The sequence below is a fragment of the Mixophyes fleayi genome, chromosome 8, assembly GCF_038048845.1.
Source record: "Mixophyes fleayi isolate aMixFle1 chromosome 8, aMixFle1.hap1, whole genome shotgun sequence".
Classification (NCBI taxonomy): Eukaryota; Metazoa; Chordata; class Amphibia; order Anura; family Limnodynastidae; genus Mixophyes; species Mixophyes fleayi.
In genome coordinates this window covers 45,170,824-45,191,513 of record NC_134409.1, presented here as the reverse complement: position 1 = coordinate 45,191,513, position 20,690 = coordinate 45,170,824, and the positions used below count along the sequence as shown (strand labels likewise).

The following is a 20,690-nucleotide window of genomic DNA, read 5'->3' as shown; positions in this document are numbered from 1 at the left end:
TCCACGAGGACAATTTACCCTCTATTAAAGTGATTAGTGATATCATTCCATTTGTTTGTTTGTATACTTCTGACCTGTATTTTTTCATAAGCTGTTGTTTTTGCTATTCTTTTTTATTTTTGAGTGATCATTCAGTCCATTGTGACTTTTTATGTAACCATTGCATTTGATATATAAACATTTTGGCAAATTTCACATTGATCTACCCGTCCTTACATTGCGCTGGGGGTTTTATTCACTTTTTTTTTATATCTTAGCTTTTTCACTGTAGTGATTTAAGATTACTGTGTATTTTCTATGAATATCTTTTGGAGACCAATTAAGTTAAATAGATGCATAGTTAAAATAACATTCAAGCCAATGATACGCAGTTTGCACTTTATGTAGATGTAATATTTTCTGTACATGACACCCCAAAAAATTATACATTTCACATTTGAGCAGACTAATGTGTGTAATGAATTGTACTGATATGATGCAAAGCTTGGATGCTATGGACACAAACATACATGTTTATAATGTCATATTTTTCTTCAAATATGTTAGCTGGAGATGTTCAGTGAGTAAAAAGGGGAGGCCACAGGGGATAATACCCATGAGGGGGCAGATGAACATCAGCCACAGGATGAAGAAGCAAGGGGAAGTGGGCAGCGCACAATCATGGATGTTTTCTTTTACAAGAAATTTGCAGGCAAAACCACCTTGAAGGAAAATTTGGTTCTAATAAATCAAACAGTGTATATGATCCATTCACCCTTTAAGTGCTTCACACACCTATCTGAACATTACATCCAGCATCAGCCTCCTGCCCCTGTGCCAAATGTTTCCCCTCCTGTCCCTGTGGTAACTAATGCCCATCCTTCCACTATGCCACATTTTTCTCCTCCTGCCACTATGCCACCAGGTTTTGTTTATTATCAGCCACCATGCTTCTCTCATTATCAGCCACCTGTTTCCCCTATTTGTCAGGCACCTGCTTTCCCTGCTGCCCCACTGCTGTCCCTCCTGCCCCTGAGGAATTTTATGCTCCTCCACCACCTGAGGCATCATCTTCTCCTCCACCAACTGTAGAATCAACAGCATGGTTCACCCGGAGCATCATCATCATCATCATCATCATCTATTTATTTATATAGCGCCACTAATTTCACAGTGCTGTACAGAGAACTCATTCACATCAGTCCCTGCCCCATTGGAGCTTACAGTCAAAATCCCCTGACACACACACACACAGACTGAGAGAGGCTAAGGGCAATTTAATAGCAGCCAATTAACCTACCAGTATGTTTCTGGAGTGTGACACGAAACTGGAGCACCCGGTGGAAACCCCCACAAAAAAAAACGGGGAGAACACACAAACTTCACACAGATAAGGCCATGGTCGGAAATCAAACTCATGACCCCAGCGCTGTGAGGCAGAAGTGCTAACCACTAAGCCACCATGCTGCCCATAGATGTGTGTAACTAACTGATGTGTGTAAGTGAATGATGTGTATAACTGACTGATGTGTATAACTGACTGATATATGTAACTGCTTGATGTGTATAACTGCCTGATGTATGTTACTGCCTGATGTGTATAACTGATGGAGCAAGATGAAATTAAGCAGCACAACCAATGTAGGGCCAGGGGGCAAGAGAGGACACAAATCTAAATAGTTATGTTTCTTTTTACGTTTTTTGTGTGTCACTATTTGTTGATGTTTGTTTCACTGAATAAACATTTCAAAAAAACAAAAACTATTTCCTTGTTATTTGTCCTTTTACTGTAAGCATTACATTTTAAGCCAAGCCCAAAAGATGAAATTACATATTCCTTGAAGTTGGAATAGGCTTGGGAATCTGGAGGACTAGGATCAACGTCATTCTCCTCCTGGCCAGCAACCTCAGCCTCTTCCACCCATGGAACATCATTCTGTATTACAATATTATAAAATACCACACACAGAGCAATTGTGTCACTAACAATATCAGGGGCATACATAAGAGCTCCACCAGACCAGACAAGGCAGCTGAATCTGGCCTTTAAAAGAACAAAAGTCTGCTCTATAGATCTGGTGAACCTATGTGCCAACTTGTATTCAACTTCTTGCTCAGTATGTGGATTTAACATGGGAGTAAGAAGCCAGGGCAGAAACGGTATGCATTGTCTCCTATAAAGAGAAAAATTAAATAAAAAAGAAAAAAAAGAAAAAATATGAGTAATGTGAAGCAAATCATACAAACAAAAAGGGAGATATTTTACATGATATTACGCTATTTAATGCTACAATATTCGACAATTGATTATATAAGTACACCAAGATGCAAAGAAAGTTAAAATTTTGCAAAGGTGCTAGACCTACCATGTATTATTACAAAGTATATCAATGTATTTAAGACATGTATTTAGGACAACAAAGGCTTAATTGTAAATAATAATTTGATAGAAAATAGTACCTACTAGCCTTGCATCACCATGTGGCCTTGGGCCTACTTCCCTCTGTTGCAATCTGTAACACATGCCTGAAGTCAAAGCAGTCATGGCTGCTGTCTGGTCACTTAGCAACCAGGCATTGATTCTGTAGAGATGCATCACATATAGTCTGGACATTGATCGAGTGGAAATGCTTTTTATTTGAATAAATAGAAGTATTCCCATCTGATGATACCAGGGCTACATGTGTACCATCTACTGCCTCTATAACGTGCGGAAAGCCTGCTTTATGGGCACAAGGGACTCCTCATCGAGTGACAGATATAAACTGCTGGATACGTGACAGTAATGCCCCCAGCACAACCTTCAGCACATAACTGAAGGTGGCTTGGGACAATCATGCCGTGACACCCACTGTGGTCTGGACAGATCCAGACAGACAGAAATGAATTATTGCCAAGAGTTTGGTCAGCTGCAGTATTGCTGTCGGGATGTTGCACCAAGGCACAATGTCACAAAGGTCACTCTGCACAATGCCCAGGGTGTTCATGATGTTATGAGGTTGAAGTCGATAGCGACGGATGACCTCAGTATCTGACATCCCAAAGATTCTGATATGTGGCCTGTCATCCTCCAGATTCCTTACTTGACCCATGATTGGCTATATGTGAGAAAGATGGATAGATAAAAAAAAATCACCTAATGTCTTGTAGATTATTGGGTCTCCTTTGACATTATAGATTATAATCATACAACTAACACGGATCTATTTATGATAACTAATCAAAGAGTTTCTGTAAAATACAAATAAAATGGATGGCATGAAATTTATTAAACATTATAATTTCTTTAGGGGGAAAAAACCCTTTAAAAAAGTTTAGACCCAGTGGCGCACGCAGGTGGGGTTTCTGGTTCTCCAGAAACCCCTCCCCTCCGCGAACCAACGGTACTGTACAGCAGCCGCGGCGCTGTCAAAGAAGCGTCCGCGGCAGTGCTGTATTGTAGTATAATACAGCACTGCCGCGGCTGCTGTAGAATTCAAATGCGCCGAAATGGAGCAGCTCCCTCTCGCAATATTTTATTTTTTTTCCGGGGGGGCGGAAACCCCCCCTTCTAAATCCTGCGTTCGCCCCTGAGACCCGCATTACAAATGTATGCTACTATATAGGCATACATAGTAGACGACAAAGGCAGGATATTCACAAGCTTTTAAAACACACAACTGCCATGCAAATGTAGGTAACTGTATAGGAGCTAGACAACACGGACATACATTTTTAAACAGACAACAGCATTGTTAATGTGTGCAATTGCTACGTTGCAAATGTATGAAAATGATTTAAAAAGCTGAGACAATTTCATACATACGCACATGCTTAAAGTATGCACTGCCTGTATAATATAAAAGAATGCACCTAACACTTTAGTATAAGAGTCTGTTTAGGAAATGTAACAAATATATGAACATCTCCTTTTACGAAATGGCACTATAGTAATCTCCCTCCGTGCAGGTGAATAGTCAATCATCCCATTATATGACGAGGTTGTGAATGCTGTGTTTGGTCATCACTATCATCCATTAGTTACACTTGATTTTGAGCAGGTGCAAACCTTAAGTATGAAAAAAAGCGTCGTTCTGCAGGCACCTGAGCTTGAGTTGTTTGCATCTCCTTGGGAACGTCTTCACTGTACTGCAGCTAGGTGCATCCGCTACTTTCCTCCCAATAAATCATAGGCTGTTGGAAGTGTCCTTTGCGTTCGAAGATGAATTGCATGTACTTGCGTTCTTTGGTGTACAGTCCGTTACTGCGCATTCGCACCAGAATTTTCACACAAAAGACAGCATGTATAGACATTGGCCTTCCTTACTGAATCAGTCCCTGAATGTCCCAATATTGACAATCTGCCATAAACATGTGTGATAAAACTTCTCATAGATCTAGCTGTTCTGGAATACCGCCAACCAGATCTTTGCATTTGCGTTAACCATTAGAAACATAACAGATAGAAATAGAGCTAGATAGAGAGCTACAGAGAAAGATAGAGAGAAATCCACACTACACATGCTCAACGTAAAGATGGGTGCATGACTATAACAAATTTGTAAAAATGCTAATTAAATACCAGCAATCAGCACACTAAGTTGCCAAAAAATTTACTTTTATTTTCTCAAAACATGTTGGATGCAGCAAGAAAATCCATCATACTCATCTGTACATGCTCATCTGGATTATAGCCAGCTTCACCCCTTTCGATCAATGTAGCTCAGATGTAATATGCACACACACATAAATACACACACACACACACACACACACACACTGTATAGACATATATAGTATATATACACAACTGAGTTAAATTGATTTAATGTTATTGATTGTTTTTATGTAAGAAAACATCTTTGTGTTACAAAATAGCTGTATTTTTGTCTTTGTGCTGTTACTGTTGCACAGGTATTGAATTGGAAATTAATGTGGATTGACAGCACATAACTTAAGACATTCTGCGGATATTATACAAAAAGGATCTATTGATGATTTTTCCAATACAACTTTCTATTTTATGGTATTTCAATGATATTACAACAGATAATAGTATAGTTTGCTTAATGAACTAATTTTTTTTTGTATATTTTTCTATTTTCTATTTATTATCTGCCACATGTGAATGTTGTCTCTATTATTTGAAATAGTGATTTATATGTTTATTTATTCATATAATAAAATAATATTGTTTTTCTAAATCTGGGTAAGTTGATATAGGATGCTTCCTCTTCAGCTCTTTATTTTGGTTTAGTTTTTTATTTGATTTAATATGGATTTGAATGAGGACCTGAGCACTGCTCAATTTTCTGTTTTATTACATTGATTACAGGACACTAGTCAATATTCAAAATCAGAAAGAAATACATTGTGTGTCCTTTAGTATGTTGTTGCTGTATATAGAGTATATAAGAAATTATTAATAGTCATAATGCCTTCTTTTTTTTTAACAAAAAACTAAACAAAAAAAACTTGCAACAGATGTATGCACAGCTGATCATATAGCACTGCTAACTGTTCTTTGGGTACTGGCACAGTTTTGTATTTACTTAGCTGACAGTTCACCTAATTCTTACCTGTCTTCTGGTTGTAATCCATAATTTGCATGATCAAACCATCTGTTCATTTGTTTCTCATTCAACTTGGTTAAAAGTGCACTAGGTAAAGATTTAGTGATCCAGAAATAGCACCGTGTTGAAAGGACCATATCTATTGGGAATCCATGCTGGGAAACTCGACTTACTACCCAGGAGCCTTGTCTGGTACTTAGGTATACCTGGAACATGACATGTGAAATTCATGAAATTAAACTGGAATCCACAGGATCTAAACCTCTTGGTTTCAGCTAAAGTAAAAGTTTCTATTTTTCTACTACTCAAACTAGAAAAATATGAAAACAAATATTTAAACTTTTTTATGATCTGTGTATAGAAGATCTTCAAACTATGCACAAGATAACAAAAAACAAACAAACAGACAGGGTTCAGCCATACAGATTATCATTTTAATAAAAAACGATTTCAAAGTAGTTTGGGGAAATGCAAGAAAATGAAACCAAGCCAGATGCTAAGAGCTCAATCTCCACAATATCTGATGCTATGTGGAGCCAGGTTTAAATGAATTAAGTTCCTTGCGAGGGGGTCTACATCCCATGCCTCCTAGGAGCAGTGTGGAGCTTAAAACCCAGCAGGTCGGGGATCTCTGGATGGGTACCAGGCAAGACTGACAGGAGAAGATGTTGTTAACCAAAAAGGAGACACCAGAATAGCAGTGGATATAGGATACCAAGATACCAGGATTAGCTGAAAAACCTATAGCGCTGGATAACAGGATCTGCTGAATGGGAACAGATACAGGATACCAGAATATCAGGATTAGATGCAAAACATATAGTCCTTGATTCCAGGATCTGCAGAAAAGAAATAGATACAAGATACCAATATTAGCTGAGAAGCATATAGAGCTGGATACCAGGATGTGCTGACTAGGAACTGATACAGGATACCAAGAATACACAGGAGCCAAACTATCCAGCAGCTAGCAGGCTACAGAACATGAAGATATGGCACCAGTATGCCAAACAGGTGCCTTAGATAGTCTGGAGGATGAGGGGGCATAAAAAGCAATCAACCAAAGGCTGAACAGAGAAAAGATATAAAAGAAATCCAAGATGGAGGCCACCATCGGAAGACAGAGGACCCATCACTGCTGGAGAGAGGCCCATCTTGCTCACTGGACTCCGGTAAGTGAGCCAGAGGGTCCAGGACCTGACAGTATCCCACCACGCACACACTCAAGAGAGGGCACTGAACGCCCTAGAAAAGGATTATTGGGAACTGTAATATGGAATTTTTCAGAAGGTTAGGAGGATGAACATCATAGGAGACCATCCAAGAATGTTCTTTAGGGCCAATGCCTTTCCAATCCACCAAGTACTGAACCTTCCTTCAGGAACATCTGGAATCGATGATCTGTTTGTCTTCAAATTCATCCCATTGCTGAGTGCTAAATACAGAGAGGAGAAGAGAAAGAAGAGAAAGAAGAAAAACAATTGATAATGAGTGGCCTCAACAAAGAGATATGGAAGGTATTGGAGATATAAAGTGAAGGTGATAACTTCAACTTGAATGCCACTGGGTTGATCCAATGTACTTGGGTGCAAACTACATATGTGGAACTTTTAAAATTATGTTTCTAGTTAAAAGTCAGACTTTTTCTCCTTTTTTAGTGCTGGAATAGCACATTGTTCTTATAAAAAAAAGAGAGCGTCAGCTTTCTTGTTCCTGTCCCCCGGTTAAAAAGTAATATAAAGATCAAATCGAGACAAAAACAGGAACTAGCGGGCTTGGCGAGGATTCAAACATTGAGCAGATTAGAGATACAGCATATTTTTATGAGCAGTAAAGATTGTTACAGTAACCTTCAAGAAGATAATTAGAAGAGTTTAATGCCCAGAAGTTCCTCATCTACATTATATAATTTATTTCAGTTGAAAGGAATTTTTGCGAAAAGAAAATGTAAGGGTGAAACTTCCCCATGGAAGATCTCGGAGAAAGATCGGCTCCTACACCAACTGAAGAGACATCAACTTCCAAGAAGAATGGCATTGTAGTGTCTGGTTGCTTGAGGACAGGAGCTGATGAGAACTTTGAGGGAAATAAAAGCTTTACGACTTAGGGAAGTGATGGGAGTGGCTAGTATCCCCGAATAAATTGTCTGTAAAAATTGGCAATGTAGATAAAGCTATGGGTTGTGGCTATTCCAGAATGGCACAAATTTTTTCTGGGTCCAGTTGTAGAACAGAGTCAGAGACAATATACCTGAGAAAAGGCATTTAAGGAAGTTCAAAGGACCACTTCTCCAGTTTACAGAAGACTCAGATTTTACATAAACGAGACCTAAACTCTGAATCGGTGAGAGATAAGATCTTTAGGAAAAATCAAATGTCATCTAAATAGACAACCACACAGGAGTAGCGTAAATCTCTGAAGATTTCATTAACAAAGCTATGGAAAACTGCTGGGGCATTGCAGAGGCCAAAGAGCATCACTAAATACTTGTATTGGCCATCTCTAGTATTAAATGCTGTTTTTCACTCATCTCCCTTTAGGACACAAATTAAATTGTAGGCACCCAAAGATCAAATTTAGTGAATATTTGTGCACCTTTAATGAAATCAAATAATTCAGTAATGAGAGGAATGGGGTTGCGGCTTTTGATGGTAATAGTATTGAAACACCAATGGTCAATGCAAGGGTGTAGTGTTCTGTCCTTTTTCTTCACAAAGATAAAGCCAGCCCTGTCTGGTAAAGATGATGGTCTAATGAATCCCTGCTGTAAGTTTTCTTTGATACACTCGGACATGGCTTGAGTCTCTGGGAAGGAGAGCGGATAAACACATCCCCGCAGAGGGGTTTTTCCAGGAAGAAGATCAATGGTGCAGTCACATGCCTGATGAGGTGGAAAAGTCTTGGATTGTTGCTTATTGAAAACATCCTTGAAACATGAATACTGCGTAGGAAAGGCAAAAGTAACCACTGTAGTCTGGGTAAGTAGTACTTGAAGAGGAGTAATCTTGTGTATGCAGCGAGACATACAGGAAGGACCCCAAGCCAATAGCTGGAAAGATGACCAATCCAGATGAGGAGCGTGCAGTTGGAGCCAGGGGAGGCCCAATATAAAATGAGTGCCGGTTCAAGTTAAGACAAGAAAAGCTGTCTGTTCCAGGTGTAAAGCTCCCACTTGAAACATAATGTGTTAGGACTCTGTTCTTATTTTGAATTAGACTTCGAATACCTCTGTGCTACCAGAGGTGCTGCTGTAAAACCTGGACAGTTTCTCCTTGCCTTCAAGCGATTAAGCCCTCATTATCTGATCTGGATCGTGATCACCTGTGACTGGTCATTTTAAGACTGCCTTTTCTCACAGACTGGTGCCAGTTTGTTTGTTTTTGCTGCTGTTCTCTCTGTGAAACTTCTGTTTGGATCCAGATTTCTCCCTAACATTTGACTGCTGCTTTGTTCCTGTCACTCACCGGACTGTGAGTGCTTCTTCCCGGACATTTAGGAACCGTGGTCGTCCTCCATCCTGAGGGTCTGCGCATGCGCAGCCCTTTCAAACCCTTCAGTACCTGTCCCTTTAACTTAATTGGCAGATCAGGCAACACTCCCTATATTAAGCACCTGTGGTCAATACCACGTTGCCTGATCTTGGAGTCTCATTCCCCATGAGCCTCTGAAGGTGTTCCTGTGTTTCCTCGTGTATTCAGCGCTGCTGATTCCTGTGGTTTCCAAACCACTTCTACCCCTGTGGTTTCCAGACCACTTCTACTCCTGTGGTTTCCACACCACTTCAACCAACCTGTGTATCATCGTGACTGTTAGCTGATTCCTATCCGCTGCCTCCGTGCACTACAGTCTTCAACCTACTTCAACTCGCCTGTGTTTCATCGTGACTGTTAGCTGATTCATGTACCATGAGTCATCGTCCAAAACTCCATTCTTTGTGGTTTACGGTCACCATCCGTCTTTTCCGGAATTTCCTGCCCTCCCTCCCACCCAAGTTCCTGCTGTAGAGACTGTTTGTCAGACCTTCAAAAATATCCGGTCTCAGGTCAAAACCTGTTTAAAGAAGACATCTACCAAATATAAGTCTTTCGCAGATAAGAAGAGGCGGGCTATTCCACCACTAAAAATTGGAGATGGTGTCTGGTTATCTACCAAAAATATTAGTTTGAAGGTCCCATCTATGAAATTCGCTCCTCGTTTTATTGGTCCATATAGGATCATTCAAGTAATAAATCCAGTTTGTGTTAAACTTCTACTTCCTAAGAATCTTCGTATTTCCAATGCCTTCCATGTGTCCTTGCTCAAACCTCTCATCATCAACCGTTTCTCGACTCCTCCTTCAGCACCTCAGCCAGTTCAAGTTCATCAGGAGGAAGATTTCGAGATTACTCAGGTATTGGACGCAAAAATTTCGCGAGGAGTTCTCCGTTCCCTCGTTCATTGGAAGGGCTTTGCGCAGCCCTTTCAAACCCTTCAGTACCTGTCCCTTTAACTTAATTGGCAGATCAGGCAACACTCCCTATATTAAGCACCTGTGGTCAATACCACGTTGCCTGATCTTGGAGTCTCATTCCCCATGAGCCTCTGAAGGTGTTCCTGTGTTTCCTCGTGTATTCAGCGCTGCTGATTCCTGTGGTTTCCAAACCACTTCTACCCCTGTGGTTTCCAGACCACTTCTACTCCTGTGGTTTCCACACCACTTCAACCCACCTGTGTATCATCGTGACTGTTAGCTGATTCCTATCCGCTGCCTCCGTGCACTACAGTCTTCAACCTACTTCAACTCGCCTGTGTTTCATCGTGACTGTTAGCTGATTCCTATCCGCTGCCTCCGTGCACTACAGTCTTCAATCTACTTCAACTCACCTGTGTATCATCGTGACTGTTAGCTGATTCCTATCCGCTGCCTCCGTGCACTACAGTCTTCAACCTACTTCAACTCGCCTGTGTTTCATCGTGACTGTTTGGCTGATTCCTATCCGCTGCCTCCGTGCGCTTCACTCTTCAGCTCATCTCATCTCTCCCGTGTTTCCTCGAGACTGCTACAACTGATTCCTATCCGCTACTCTCCGTGCTCAACAGTTCCAGCTCAGCTCTGCTCTCCCGTGTTTCATCGTTACTGCACCTGCTGGTTGCTATCGGCTACCTCCGTGTATCTGCAGAGTCCTGCTGCTGCTACTCCTCAGCTCTACTCGTCCTACAACAGCTGATCCGCTCTCCGTGCTTTCCCGTGTTCCCGCTGGTCTCTACTCGCCAGTCTGCATCGGATCTGCGCCTCACTACTTTCATCTCATCTAGACCATCGCTACTCTTCAGGGTCCTCCAGGAGTCCAGTTCTACATACTACTGCTTCCTGAGTATTTGTTCCCCTGCTGGTCTACCTACCTGTGCGCTGCACCTACTTGACTACCGCTTCACCCATCCAGGGACTTCGCATCCTGCCAGCCTCCAGCCGTTCAGGTATCTCTGCACTCCTGTCTGACAGCCTGCTTCTGAACCACGGTATGCATACTTCTCATTGACTGTGCTGGTGTATTGCATATCTTGCTGGACTGTGTTGGTTCTCCTCTGGAGTTAGCAATCCGCTGAGTCTATTGCCATCATTGACTGTGTTATCTTGTGCCGGATTACCTCAAGTGACTTTCTATTATTGCAGTGCTGTTCAGTCATTAATATATTGTGCATGTTATTGTGGATCAAGTTTAAGGTGCCCGTGTATCTCCTGTATTGCAGTCTCTCCCCGTGCTCCTCCTCAGATATATATTCAGTGGTACAACTTGCTAGAGGCAGACCACTGATCCCTGTTTCCTGTGTCACCTGTTCCAGTATCCTCTCACATAGCAGTGGTACAACTTGCTAACGCAGACCACTGACTCCCCGGATACCTCCACTTGGATTCCATTCCTTCACTCAGACAGCGGTACAACTTGCTATCCGCAGACCGCTGACTCTCATCACCTCCTCGTTTCTGTTGGACATTCCTCCTCACTATAGCAGTGGTACAACTTGCTACCGCAGACCACTGACTACCTTCACTTGTCCTTTGTCCATACAGTTCCTCGTGTATTACTACATCCATATTACCAGTGCTGCTAGTCATAGACTTTCCTGAGCATCTCCATCATCTGCTATTTCCTGTTCCGTGATCACCCTGCTACCAGAGTACCATATTACCATCTATACTGCTCTGGTAAGCCTATCACCTGGTGATCCCTGGGTAAAGACTCCTAGTGCCCGTGACAGTTCCTATGTTTTGCACATCTTCCTTTGACCCAGACACTGGCTTTGTTTCAGCTTGTTCCTGCTTACTTCTTGGTATATTGTGGACCTCCAGACTTCTGACCCCTTGCTTTCCTGACCCTCCTTTTTTGATTCTCCCATGTCATCTAGCTAACCTGGTAATTCAATTTAGTCTCCTTGTGTCTGCCCTTTATATGTCATAGCTGGACACCAGTATTTCCTGCTCCTGTGGTTAAACCTGGTAATCCACTCTCCTTACTCCTCCACTTTCTCTGTTATACCTGGACATCAGTCTTTCCTGCTCCAGTGTCCCGGCTAATCTGCCTATCCTGACACTTGTATCTGCATTGCAACCACTGGGTAACCAGCGTCTGCAGTTTCCAAGATAAACCTGGTATCCTGATTTCCTGTTATTTCCCTTGATTGTGCAGATTGTACATATCTACTTCATTTAGTTGTTATCTGTGTTATCAATTGAACTCTGCATTTGCTACCAGCTGTTTCTATGGATTAATGTTAGCAGTTTACCATTGACTGCACCTAGTTATATCTGTGTGATCCCTGCTCAGGAATAAATACATTTTTTTTTCACTACCAAAACTCTCTGTAGTACTCATACTGGGAATCCTTAATAATACGGTGATGAATAGTACCACTGAAAAATGACTGCCATCAATGGTGGTAGAAACCACAGGAACTTCCAGTTGAGAGGTTGGAAGGGACCATTAGTTCACTAGAGATGAGGAAATTAAACTCCCTGCTGCTCCAGCATTGATAGAGCTGAATTTGGAATGGCGTTTCCCGAATGCTTGCAGTAGTCCGCTAGGGAATGACCAGACTCATTAAAGACACAGGTTATTCTTCAATATCTTCTCCCTTTTCTCAGGAAAGAGTTAAGAATGACCAAACTACATAGGTTCTTCATGGGTAACTGGAGTTTGGGAGCATGAAGCTAGTCTGAAAACTGGCCAGTGAATTTGCTATTTCCCTAGGAATCTTTCACGAAAACGGATGTCCACCCAATTACACAGAAAGAGCAAGTCATCTAGTGACGAAGGAAGCTCCAGAGAGGTTAATTCATCCTTAATGCAATCCAACACCCCTGCTAAACTACTGCCACCAAAGACTAATTATTACACTGCAAATCAAAAGAAAGATTGCAGAGCTGGATCATGTATTGACCTACGGAGCATGATCCCTGATGAAGATGCAGGATTCCAGAGATGGCTGAGGAGGTATAACCGGGTTCATCAAATATTATGGGAAAAGAAGCAATAAAGGAGGCACCGAGTAATGAGTCATTTAATTTCCATAGATGTGACACCCAGGCTAGAGCTAGATCTGAGAATCGGGAGATAATAAAACCTTTGCCCTTTCAGATGGGAAATTATGAGGAATCATTTCAAAATGGATGGAACATTGATTTAGAAAGCCTGGGCAGGTTTCATGATATCCTTAATGGGAGCAGAAAACCACAAAGTGGAGACAGATATGGGAGCAGCCACAGCAGAGGTTCAGCTACAGGCGGTGGAGGAGAGGGAATACCCAGAAAATTTTGGAGAGTGTCTAGCTGGGTAGACAGGCCTTGAAGGCATTGCACCAACTGGATTTGGGTAGCATCTTGTTGGTCAACTTTGCCCAAAAGATGTTGGAGCATCTCCTTTGCCGACGGATCTCCTGTAGAATGCATGCTGTCCAGTTCTTGCTATTACGAAATACACAGTAATGGTTTGGATTCTTTACAATCTGCCTGGCATAGCTCCACCCACCACGGAGTCTAATGAAGCGAAGGTTTTCACCAAGGGCCCCCACAAGGAGGTTTGTGCTTCACTGCTTACACTCGGCAGATCACAGTTCTCCCGGATGGGTACCAGGCAAGACTGACAGGAGAAGATGTTTTTAACTGACAAGGAGAGACCAGAATAGGAATGAATACAGGATACCAAGATAGCAAGATTAGCTGAGAAGCATCTAGAGCTGGATATCAGGATCTGCTGAATAGGAACAGATACAGGATACCAGGATTAGTTGAGAAGCATGTAGCGCAAGATGCCAGGATCTGCTGAATAGGAAAGGATAAAGGATACCAGGATTTGCTGAGAAGTATTTAGCGCTGGATATGAAGATCTGCAAAATGGGAATGGATACAGGATACCAGGATAAAAGGATTAGCTGAGAAGCATATCGTGCTTGGTACCAGGATCTGCAGAATAGGAACAGATAAATGATACCAGGAATACCAGGAATTCATAGGAGCCAAACAATCCACCAGAATATTAAAATCTGGCACCATATTGCCAGAACAGGTGCCTTAAATAGTTGGAGAATGAGGGGGCGTGAATAGCAATCAGCCAATGAGAAAACCATGAAAAATGGGACTGCGTATGCGCAGACCCAAAATCCAAGATGGCGGCTGCCATCAAACGATCGAGGACCTGTCACTGTCTGAGAGAGGCCCGACCATAGCCGGATTAAGGGGGGGGCACAGGGGGCAAGTGCCCCGGGCACCCCTCTCTCCGAGGGCACCCCGCCGCCTGCATGTCTTCACCTCTTTACCTGCTGTCAGTTGACAGCAACTGACAGCAAACACGCCGTGCCCCCTTTCTCCGCGCCCCCGTCCGTCCGTCGCCCGCATTACCTCTTCTGTTGTCACGCTGTCAGTTACTGTCTAACAGCAACTGACAGCAACCGCTCCGTGCCCCCCACTTTCCCAGTGACCCCCACTCTCCGCGCGCCCCCCCCCCGCCTGCATTACCTTCTCTGCTGTCAGTTACTGTCTGAAAGCAACTGACAGCAACCGTGACATCTGACAGCGGCGGGGTCCCTACTGACGCATGCGCGATGCGCCCACTCTGTGTTAGCAGCACCATGGCTGCTGTAACATCTAAAAAGGCCAAAATGGAGCTGCTGCGCATGTGCAGCTGCAGCAGCTCCTCCTCGACATGAAGACGGAAGAGAGTAGGTGAGTGGAACCAAAAATTATACATAAATAAATATATAGAGAAAACCCTTCATAACATGTTTATTTCTTGATTAAATATGCCTATATATATATATATATATATATATATATATATATATATATATATATATATAGTGGCTACATTTTACATATTTAATCAAGCAAACAAGTAATAATCATGCTATGTGGGGTCTTCTTAAATATGTATATAGATATGATTATATATTTTATCAGTAGTGTTTCAATAAATATACATTAAACATTAATATTAGACTGGTAGAGCCAATGCCAGAGTGGCAGATTCTATTTTATTAATCATTAGTAAAGTAATTACTGAAGCCATCCAGTTATATTAAAGTTTGAATAAAATTGTAGTACATTATATATAATTTATATTTATTTATTTATATACATATATTTATGTAATCTACTTAAAGCTTTAATATAAGTGGCAGGCTTCGATAATTACTTTAGTAATGATTAATAAAATAGAGGGTCCTGCATGAATATATATATATATATATATATATATATATATATATATGCACATATATACATAGCTACACACATATATATATATATATATAGATAGATAGATATATATTCAAAATTGGTGTTACGTTATCAAAGTTAGTTTAAATGTGCAGTATCATTGCTAGTTTTAATGTGCACTATACATTGTATTTTTAAAGTGCGGTGTCATTGCTAGTTTTAGCTTGCGGTATAAATGTTCGTTTTAGAGTACGTTATCAATGGTATTTTTAATGTGTGGTATCATTGCTAGTTTTAATGTGTGGTGTCAATACCCATTTTAATGTGGGCTTTTGATGATTGTTTTAATGTACAGTATTTTAGTTTGTGTAAGCAATGATTTGTCTTATGCAGACAACCTTGGCGAGCCCTCTGGAAGAGCTGTAAGTGTCATACTGCGGGCTGTAGGTGATGTAATGCAGGATGTGTCAATGCTAATAGCCTTATACCCAATGGCGTTATTTTACATGCGTTTTATACAAAGGTGCGTGTACAATTTACAAGTACCTGTACTAATATTAATATATATATATGATGCCCGACATTCAGTGAGCAGCGGCAGGAGAGAGGAGAATTGGTAAGAAGACAGAAGAAAAAACAGAAGAAATAGAAGAAAGAAGGTCAAGTATGGTAAGTAAAGAAATGGAGGGGAATGGTGATAGGAAACAGCAATGGAGGGGCAAAAGAATGAAGGAGGGGGCAGAGTGAGGATGTTGAGGGGCACAGAGTGAGGATGTTGAGGGGCACAGAGTGTGTGGATGCAGAGGGGCACAGAGTGTGTGGATGCAGAGGGGCACAGAGTGTGTGGATGCAGATGATGCAGGGGCACAGAGTGAGTTAGCTGTAAATTATTCTTTGACAGAAATATAATTGAAAGAAATATCTAAAAAAATTATTTTCCCTTGGATTTATGTGTATTATTTTTGCATACAACTAAATAAGTATTTCTATCCTGACCTAATTACGCTATTTTGACCCAACTACTTATAAAACGGGACTGCTCAGTAATTATTTTGGAGGGGTGACTTGAAAAAATTAGGGAGACTCTAATGGTGCCGCAAAATGCAAAAGTTTGGGAACCACTGCCTTAATTTTAGATCTTAGGGGCCCCGCTGTCTTAAGTGCCCCGGGCCCCCCAAAGCCTTAATCCAGCACTGGGCCCGACATGGAGGTAAGTGAGTCGGATGGTCTGGTGACACTTATTATTTTTAATACCATCCCTTGTACAGGATTAATAACCGCTGATACCAGTTTTCTATTAATTCACAATTTACAATAACTTTTTCACTTATCTACAAGGTTTTATAATTTCATTATTTAGGAGATACCAAATTATTTTAACAAATTATAATAAAAATTTTAAGATTTAATAGAAAGCAATATTTTTTTTCTGTCCGAAGTGTGCACATAATATTAACAACCAATATTTTTTTTGTAGTGACTTTACTACCTGTTTTGCTGTGTGACTTATTTCCACAGAAATATCTCCTGCTGAATTTCCAACTCCTACCACTAGCACAGTTTTCCCATAGTAATTTTCAGATTTTCTGTAAAAACGGCTGTGGGTGTACTGACCTTTAAATTCTTGTATACCTGCCAATAATGTAAAAAAGAAAATTAGTTTCTATTGCAAGAGAATTCAAGCCCCATAGCTATAAAATAATTATTTCCTGTTTCCCCCACTGAGAATAAAATGTTCCAATTTATTTATTTTGCTATGCTATATTTAGTTAATATTGTTTAAATGAACAAAGTAAAAAATGGGATTTAAAGAAATATAAAATATATTGTCAAACTTACTCTGTCACAGGTACAATGACAAAGGTGGGGGCAACTTACCAGCAATTACAGTGAGGTTCCCTTCCCTAAACTTTTCATAGTATACTAAAGCAACATTTAAACCAGCTAATGATTTAAACATACCCTTTCACATGCATACCATCTCTTTCCCGTAACTGTAGCCATACGATCAGTGGAAAGAAAATGGAAACACTTATATAAAGTTGTATGGTCTTTATATGCCTAGTGTACCAATGTCCTGAATTGTGTAGGAGAGATGGAGCGCCAGAAGAGATGTGCAACAAAGAAAGTCACTTATCTGTTGCCTGGATGATGTTGGTTGAAAATGCCATGGTAAGCCATAACATAAAGATACCATCAGCATCTTATTAGATTTACTGGCCAACCAAACATGCTCTGTGGAGGGAAGCATTTTATTTCCCATCAGGAAAAAAATGCTGCAACATGGAATGACGATGATCACCAAATACCATTAAGTGGGGATAAGCATTGACCTTTCATTCTAAGGGATATGACTGAACCTTAACCATGCTAGGAAAATGCATGTCATATTATACAACCACCGTAATCCTCCACAGTAAGAAACAAGTGTTCAGGACTGTAAGGTTATTTAAGTTAGTGCAACATATGCCTTCAGTAGTTTGTCGAGAACGTTGTGAAGGATAATTCATCTGACCATTTCATCTTCTTGTTCTGCTCTGTAGTTCATTGACAGTGCTCTTTGCACTACTGAACTCACAAACATGTGTGGCTGGAACCACCTGCCCCCACACAAAATATGAAGAACTAACTTATAGTATACAGGTATTTCTATTAGCACAATGTGTCTTGTTTAAACTATTGTAAATGCAGAAAATATATAATGGGTTTTGACATTTCTGAAACAGGAAGCCCACAGCATGTTTATGTACTTCTGTCAAATCTACTCCTGATTGGTTGGATCAGTGCAGTGACATTACACATTAGGATTGGTCCAGAATCTCAAGTGCTTATGTTAATTTAAGGCATTTTTTTAAGAGCTACTTTTGAGCAACAAACACCACTCTATTTAAAGATCTGGCTTTGTTCCTGCATGATGCCCATTATCTGTTCTAATCCTGTGACCTACAGATAAGAGTTGCAACTCTAAACTGTCCTCCAGCTGTTCTGTGTAGATCTCAGTATTTGGAGTCACCATTCTGCCTGCTACCCTGCAGTCCTGATCCAAAGTAAGAAATAAAGTGAAACCAGCCAAAGTTACAGCAAAGAGGTACCACTGCAACCACAGACATCACTAACAAGTAATGTGTTCCAAGTGCCGGAGAATGAGTTTGGTGGTGGCAGCGACTTCTTTCCTACAACTGGGGGAACTCAGTGGTGCACAGTAGAAAATTAGGGCCTAATTCAGAGTGGAATGCAAGCATCAGCTGAACTTGCATAAAAACCCTTTATTTTATATGTTCCAAACATAATTGTTATGAAGCATCAGTTAAACTTGAATAACCTAGCTAATGCAACACAAACAACTTCCTGACATGTGTACAAAAAAATAAAATTAATTGGATTTTTCCTACAATACACTCAACAAATCCTAATCTATGACTGAGTGACTACTAAAGTATCGATAAACATCTGCATATCATTTGCAAACCACTAATCACAATCGGTTTGCTAATTGAGGTGTTTGTCTTCTTTATCATCTGCTACTTACACCTGCCCGTGACCACCCACAAATAAAATTGCTGAATCTGAGACTACGTCCAAGTCCGTATGCAATTGCTCAATTACACCCTTACTGTACATTGCCTACGCTAGAACTCCCCTTCCCTCCCCTGTCTTGTCTCTTCAAGCATAAGGAGTTGTAAGTGGCAGAAAGTCATAGGTCTGAACAGCTGCAGTTGTATATGTTCACTTTCTGAGCATGCACAGCAAGAAAAAATGCAAGAAGCACTCCGCAAACTCTACACATCTCACTCTGAACCAGATCTTTACTGTTTACTGGTGGTGAGTGTCTCATGGTGGAATAACACCAGTAGCAGTGGTCAGTATTGGCAGGTTACTAATGCTACTAGAAACATCAAGATATATCTGTAAAACCTTTCCCTCATACAGGGTGGCAAAGTAAGCCCATCCAGTCACAATGCACATAGCCAGGTGTAATGAGTGGTTTATGCACTGCTACCAAACTATGATATCCTGCTCTGTGGAGTTAGTTTTGGAGCATTTTTTACTAAACAAACTACTCGAGCAACAGGTTAAAATTTGCAATTAATTGATCTTCAGTTGCTTACCTGATATGTCTTGTTCTTTCAATTATTGCACAACTATTATAATCCTTACGTGATCACTTCTGTCCATTGGTGCCCATTGCTAATTTCCTTTTACCTTGGAGTTTCATACTGACATTATCTTAGACACCATTACTCGTTAAACACAAGCAAGTGGATTCTCTTGGCCACTGAAGCTCATGTCAAAGATGTCCAACAATCATCCATTTTTCATGCTCAGCCTTATTAGCTTTGATTGTAGTGAACACAAGGGCAGTGCAGCATTTTTATTAAAGATGTTCACTGAGCCCTGTGTTTGGGTTTTAGTTTTGGTTTTCGATCTGTATTAACTTTGTATTTTTGTTTTGTTAAAACTGCCCTCGCGTGTTTTGGTTTTGGTCTTGGTTTTGGATCTGTATTTTTCTTAAAAATTGCTAAAATATGCTAAAATCACATAATTTTGCTCTTTTTTTTGTCCCTACATTATTATTAACCTCAATAACACTAATTTCAAGTCATGTCCAGTGGTCACAATATTATTTTCATCCACATTCGGCCAAAGACTGCAATGAGCTGGCTGGTTACTAATCGCCAGAGCAACACCACAAACACATGGCAGATCCTAGCACATCTAGGAAACATTGCCATACAGTAGTGGCAGAAAAGAAAAGTGGTGCAAGATGGAGTTGTCCTTGGGCACTCCAACCACCCTTATGTTAGATATTAAAAAGGACATGTAAAGTTTAACAAACTAAGCACTCCAGCGACAAGGAGTGCCACTTTTGTGGCTGAAGTGCTTGGTTTGTTTGGGCCCCCACAAAACAAGCTACCAATAGCTTAGCTGCCTTAAGCCCAACAGTGCTGTCAATGAACTCTACAGTGGCAAAATGTTGTTGTCATCATCCTCACCCTCATCAGTGTGTACATCATTCTCACACAATATTAAATCATCCCCACTTGAACTAAAGGACTTCCTCGTGGAATTTGTAGTTCACATTGATGAACATAATCTTTTATACATTTTTAAAAAGTTGCCTCCTACGTTGATCACTGACAAGGTTCCCGGCTGTGCTGAAAACTCTTTCTGAGTATACACTGGAGGGTGGGCAGCCTAGGTATTGCAAAGCGAGTTTGTACATGGGTCTCCAAAGTGCATTTTATTCCTCCCAGTATGTAAAGGGACTGTCTGACATGTCTATTTCAATGCTGTTGTTAATATAATCCTCCACCATCCTTTGAAGAAGAGTAGAGAAGACATAGCTCTTAAACTTAGGATCAAGCACAATCGCCAAAATGTAGTGATCCGATTTCAAGATTTTGATAACTCTTGGATCCTGGTGAAGCAAACTGAGTACTTGATCTACAAGTCCGACATACTTAGCG

The 20,690-nt window shown here is 40.7% G+C and overlaps 1 protein-coding gene across 6 annotated transcripts in view; it reads right to left on the bottom strand.

Moving 5' to 3' along the window:
* The window catches only part of LOC142099233 (flavin-containing monooxygenase 5-like), a 93,149-nt gene that overhangs the window by 32,786 nt on the left and 39,673 nt on the right, over positions 1–20,690 (bottom strand). For all 6 annotated transcript variants that reach the window (XR_012678495.1, XR_012678494.1, XM_075182475.1 and 3 more), the window contains exons 5-6: positions 16,712–16,854; positions 5,538–5,737 (exon numbers count right to left, since the gene is read on the bottom strand). Coding sequence is in view for 4 of the 6 variants with exons in the window: in XM_075182475.1 (XP_075038576.1) it covers positions 5,538–5,737; positions 16,712–16,854 (343 nt within the window). In the remaining 2 variants the exon portion in view is untranslated. The remainder of the gene's footprint in view (positions 1–5,537; positions 5,738–16,711; positions 16,855–20,690) is intronic.